The sequence below is a fragment of the Lycium ferocissimum genome, chromosome 3, assembly GCF_029784015.1.
Source record: "Lycium ferocissimum isolate CSIRO_LF1 chromosome 3, AGI_CSIRO_Lferr_CH_V1, whole genome shotgun sequence".
Classification (NCBI taxonomy): domain Eukaryota; kingdom Viridiplantae; phylum Streptophyta; class Magnoliopsida; order Solanales; family Solanaceae; genus Lycium; species Lycium ferocissimum.
In genome coordinates this window covers 13,040,163-13,046,060 of record NC_081344.1, presented here as the reverse complement: position 1 = coordinate 13,046,060, position 5,898 = coordinate 13,040,163, and the positions used below count along the sequence as shown (strand labels likewise).

Below are 5,898 nucleotides of genomic sequence, written 5' to 3'. Positions count from 1 at the left end.
CAGATCTCATGTTATAATATTCATGTTAGTTCAATACTCAGATATTTATGTCAGCTTAGTACTCAGATATTAGTCCAGTACTCACGTATTCATGCCAATCCAGTATTCAGTTAATCCAGTATTCAGTCAGCTCAGTATTCAGTTAATCCAGTATTCAGTTAGCTCAGTATTCAGTCAGCCCAGTCTTCAATCAGTTCAATAGACATTCAGTTTAGTATCTCAATAGTTTAGTAATCTTGTATTCATTCGAATTGAGTAAGCTTGTGTCCTTGATTTCAAGGTAATTGGGATGGCACCGTTTGAAACCCTTTTGAGCGAAGGTGTAGATCACCGATTGATTAGTTTAAAGTTAGGGAAGCAGAGTTGTTAGGACCAAATTTGGTCTATCAGGCTATGGAGAAAATCAAGTTAATTCAAGAGCGTTTGAAGACGGCTCAGAGTCGCCAAAAGTCCTATTCGGACATGCGGTGTAGAGACTTGGAGTTCCAAGTTAATGATTGGGTGTTTCTGAAAGTTTCGCCTATGAAAGGCGTTATGAGATTTGGGAAGAAGGGGAAGCTTAGCCCCCGCTATATTGGGCCATATAAAATCCTGCAAAGGATCTGGAAAGTGGCTTATGAGTTAGAATTGCCACAAAATTTGGCTGCTGTACACCCAGTATTTCATGTATCTATGCTAAAGAAGTTTATGGGAGACCCGTCTCTAGTTGTTCCTACAGAAATCATAGGGGTTAAAGATAGCCTGTCCTATGAAGAGATCCCAGTGGCTATTCTTGATCGTCAAATCCGCAAGTTGAGAACTAAAGAGATTGCTTCAGTGAAAGTACTATGGAGAAATCAGAAAGTTGAAGAGGCTATGTGGGAGGCCGAAGAGGACATGAAGTCCAGATATCCCCATCTCTTTGAAGAGCAAGCGAGAAAAATCTTGAAGGTAACTAACCTTTTCATTTAGATCCTTATAGTATAATCTCCATGTTTTTAGTATTCAAACAGTTCAGTAGACATTTAGTTCAGTAATCATGTATTCATTCAGTCAGTTCAGTGATCACGTGGCTCAGTCAGTTAGTTTTAGGTATCTTAGTTACAGAATAAACGCTGCCAAACTTCCATAGAGTCTCAGAATTAGCCGCGATTATAACCAAGACCATCATTCGAGGACGAATGATCCCAAGGGGGAGATAATGTTACACCCCGTATCTTAGAACTAAGGTTAGACTCATATCATTAGAGTTTTAGTGGAAAAACTGAAGGTTTGAACGTTTTGCGAAAATGGTTGATAGGAGAGATAGGCCTACTTCGGGCAAAGGATAACTCCTTGATTAGTTGGGAATTTGGGAAAGTACCCTCAATGAAAGTTGTAGTACGTAAAAATAGCTTTCTAACGATATAAGGACCAGGCCAATAAGAGATCGGAGCAAGGAGATATGATCGTCTCAATATGGCTAATAGTAAGGCATTTAAAAGTCTATAGAATCGGCTAAGTTTTGATACGTCTTCCTTCCAGTCGAATTTCGTGAAAATCCGTTGGGAATTTGAGGAAACTTAAAACATGAAAGTTGTAGCCCTTTGAATTATCATTCCAACGGTATATTATGGGCCTTGAACAGAGTTATGTACAAGAAGTTATGCCTATTTTACCAAACACTGTGCAGAACCGATACGTGTCGCGCGTGTGGGCGCGTGCGATGGCTCCGCATCGCGGGCCGATCGCACAATCTGAATATTGACCTGCAGGATGTCGCGCGATGCTCGTTCATCGCGGACCCAACGCGCAAAAGGTCGGGTTTCGGGTCAAAAGTCGGGATTACGCGTTTTAAGTTATATTTAAGATTTGGGGTTTATTTCCCCAACACCCCATTCACGAAAAATCACCCTAAATCCATAGAGAACAAGTCCCAAACCTCAAGAACCTTTCAAGGTAAGTTTTATCATGATTCTAGATTGAATTCAAGTCCCTAATCTCTTTCTAACTTGAGTAAACCCTTCTAATCGATAGAGTTGTGAGTGGAACCTTATTGTTGGGCGTGGAAACCCTAGAACTTGAATTCAAGAGGATTGAACGTCAAAAAGGTAATGCTTCTACACTCTAATCATTCATAATAGTGAAATTGATGAGTCCTTGGGAGAATAGTAAATGGGTTTAGTAAAGAGAATTACACGAACTATAGTAGGGTTTTGGATTGTTGACTTGAGATTGTTATAATGATATGGGTGATGGAGAATGATGTTAATTACACCTAATTGAGATTGTAGAATCACCTAGAAGTAATAGAATGGGAATTGGGTGAAGAAACACCATTAATGGAGATTGTGGAGCTTTATGCCCACTAAGTGTTTGATAAAATGCTTAGATGACCAAAGCATGAATATTATTGCTAATATAGAATCCCTTTGACTTGTATTGATATAGATCAAAGTTGAAAGGATTGACGAACATTGTATTACGCTCAAAGGCTGGAATTAAGGTATGTGAGGCTAACTATCTACGTTAGGGAATGTTCATGATTCTCCCTACGCCTCATTCTTCATACTTGTCGGTAATTTGACTCGAATACGCTTTAGCCCTAGTTTTATGATATGTTGTAGAACTGTTATCTTCTAGGGTTGCGATTCTGAGAATTGTTCATGGTTGTCAATTTGAATATCATGAACTCGGCACGTAATCTTTATAGACTTATGTATTGTTACCACATGAGTCTCGGTCTAGAAATTCGGTATGCTCGAAACGATCGGTGTTTTCAATTCGATCCGGATGTCTATTTCGGTTCGACATTGTTCATTGTTGTTATGGTCTCGGTCCTTATTAATTAACCATAATTAAACTTATGTGATTTTGCCCGAGGACACGATCACGGTCTTGTGTATACGTATACATGGCCGAGGCCGTTGGTGACGCGCACTACTAGGCCGAGGCCATAGCGTGCATTTATTATTGGGCCGAGGCCCCACATATACAAACACAGATAATACAGATGATTCAGATACAGAGCAGGGAGTATTCATATCTCTACTTCCTTGCTATTACAGTTATCATTTTCAGTTATCAGTTTCAGTTTCAGTATTTTATTGCTTCAGTTTCTTTACATACCAGTACAATTCAAATGTGCTGATGTCCCTTTATTGTTGGGGGCCTACATCTCGCGATGTGCAACGATATACGAGTTGACGACTCGCTATTTAGGAGTGCACGTATCGATTCTTGGTGAGCCCCAAATTCCTTTGGGGCATTGTCAGCTATCCAGTTATTTTAGTTCATAGACACCTCTATTATTCAGTATTCTTAGAGGCTTCATAGACACAATTTCAAACGATGATATTTGTTATGTTAGTCTTGTTGATAGTTATACTCAATTGTTCGATTGTTTTGGTTTAGCCATGTTGGCTACTTTCGGATATTTTCGAATTGTCTAAGTATTTTCGCATTATGATATTTCGATTCGGACTTTTAGTTAATCGGCATGTGTTAGTTTTATTTTATAAGTGAGTTATGTTTTGGTATCACATGTTGATTCGACCGGTTGGTTCTCTCGATCACATGCGGTCAGGCACCGGGTGCCGTGTTACGTCCAGGCCCTGGTTCGGGGCGTGACAAAGCTGCCCACAAGTACTGCAAGCATGTCTCTTTTTTCCAGCCATTAATTCATGTAAAGGTTTGTCACACCTCTTCTTTGACCTACCAGGTGGTCTTTTGTATCTCGGCGGCACCACCACTCCATCCAAGATGTCTTTTGGAATTTTTCATTCACGCTCATACGTAGAGGATCACAGACAATATCGTATGTCTTTACAAAGCCTAAGGCTTGAATAAATCAGAGCAATAATTATCAACAACCAAATGTTTCTATTTTATAACAGCCCATGTGTGCGGACATGTGATTTCGTCTAATTGAAACATACGACAACTGCATGTTTTTTTACTCATATTAATAATGAAACGCCTTCATCCATCATGCACCGTGTACACAAATTTTGTTGATGGTTCAATCTGTCAAACAAAAAAAAAATTATGTATTTGAATTTCTTTCACTATAAACTATTTTAAGAACAAAAATACATTCAATAAAAAAACATATTTCATTATGTAAAGTCAGTCTTCAGATTAAAAAAACTAAAATGTTTTTTTTCAATCTGTCACAAAAAAAAAAAAAAAACTCCATGTATTTGAAGGTTTTTCAATATAAACTGTTTTAAGATCAAAAATACATTCAATAAAAAAACAGAGTTCCTTATTAAAAAACAGTATTTAGAATTAATTTTTTTTATAAATATATTTAATTTTTTATAAAAACACATGATTTTCAAATATACCGTCATTCGTAAACACAAATACTTATTGATTGACAACATCTCTTGGAATTTTTTACCGAGTGTGGTGAACGCGTATGTTCCATTTCTCCTATTATTGTAATTCCATCTACCAAACATCTTTCGAACCTCTTCCAGAAAGTCATATATCGGCAGTTCTCTAGCAGCTAGAAGATGTTTGTTAATACACTCCGCAATGTTAGAAGTCATTGTCCAACCTCGGTTAATAGTTGCATAAACTCTAGCCCACCTATCCCTACCAGCTTCATCCAAATACTCCGCAACCCGCATATCTACTTTCTGAACCTTAAGCATCAACTCATCAAACTCATCTTGCGTATATGCTTTTGCCATTGAACAAAAAACAGGCGACAAAATATCATGGCTTTTCTTGTATTTTTTACATACATTACCCCATAGATGCCATATACATGCATAATGTGTGACTTCTGGATAGATTCTGAAAGCAGCTTTGTTTATACTCTCATGCCTATCGGATACGATACACATGTTCTCTCTTACTCCGTATGTTTCTCTGAAACGCTCGAAAAACCACGTCCAAGATTTGTCATTCTCAGAATCAAGCACACCATATGCTAGGGGCAGTATATTACCTGCATATATGTAAGTATTTCTTCTGTAAAAAAACATATTGTATTTGTAGTTATTAAGATTAATAAACAAAAGGCATCTTGAATTTTAGACATACCTGCACCGTCTAATGTGCTTGCAGATACAAATGTCCCATTGAACAGTGTTTTTAAGTGGCTATCATCAACAACCACAATTAGTCGACAACACTCAAATCCCTTGATAAATGCATAGAGAACAATAAAAACATACAGAAATTCATTCTCTCTGGTTTTACGCATTTTTATATTTCAACCAGGATATGTTTTATCCAATATATATAGGTAACCAGGTAGCTGGTTATACGATTCAGCCATTGTTCCCCTCAAATCAATCATCGCCTTTTCCTTTGCCCGCCACGCAACCATGTATGAAACATCCATGCCAAAATCATTTTTTATATCCTCTGCAATGTCTTTGGGAGTGTATTTCCTCTTATGATTTGCTATTTTTGGTTTAACAATTCCACTTATCAATCGACTCGTAGCTTGTCGTTGGGAATAAGCCTTTTCCTTTAGGGGACATGTATGTTTATCTTGAAACTCTCTAATTCTAAAAAGTTCAGACTTCCCTATATTTGACGCCCTCAATTTCCAATCACAATCATCAGATACACAGACAAGTGTGTAGCTACATATAATGAGCATGAGTTAAAAATACATTAAAGTCAAATACAATAATGACCACAAATAAATATAATCAAATCATTATTAAATACTGAAATATATAAAAACAAGTTTTTAAAATACATAATGTAAAAGAAAACTGTTTGCACGTATAAATTTGTAAAAAATACAATCTAAACATACACTGTAATAGTTTTAAAAATACACTGTAAATTAAACATACACAGTTACTGAGATTATAAATAAGCATAGTCACAATTTCAAATACACAATCCACATGGTAAAATGAAATACCTTATTGCGTAACACCTTTCTGTGTGGAAGTTGAATCGGTTTGT

General features: G+C 36.9%; 1 protein-coding gene across 1 annotated transcript; it reads right to left on the bottom strand.

Moving 5' to 3' along the window:
- Positions 1-3,939: 3,939 nt before the first annotated feature.
- LOC132048707 (uncharacterized) lies at positions 3,940-5,176 on the bottom strand. Its single transcript, XM_059439404.1, has 3 exons — positions 5,014-5,176; positions 4,434-4,918; positions 3,940-3,984 (listed from the first exon to the last, which is right to left on the bottom strand). Exons 1-3 carry the CDS (start codon positions 5,174-5,176, stop codon positions 3,940-3,942), a joined length of 693 nt encoding a protein of 230 aa, XP_059295387.1.
- Between the last annotated feature and the right edge of the window lie 722 nt (positions 5,177-5,898).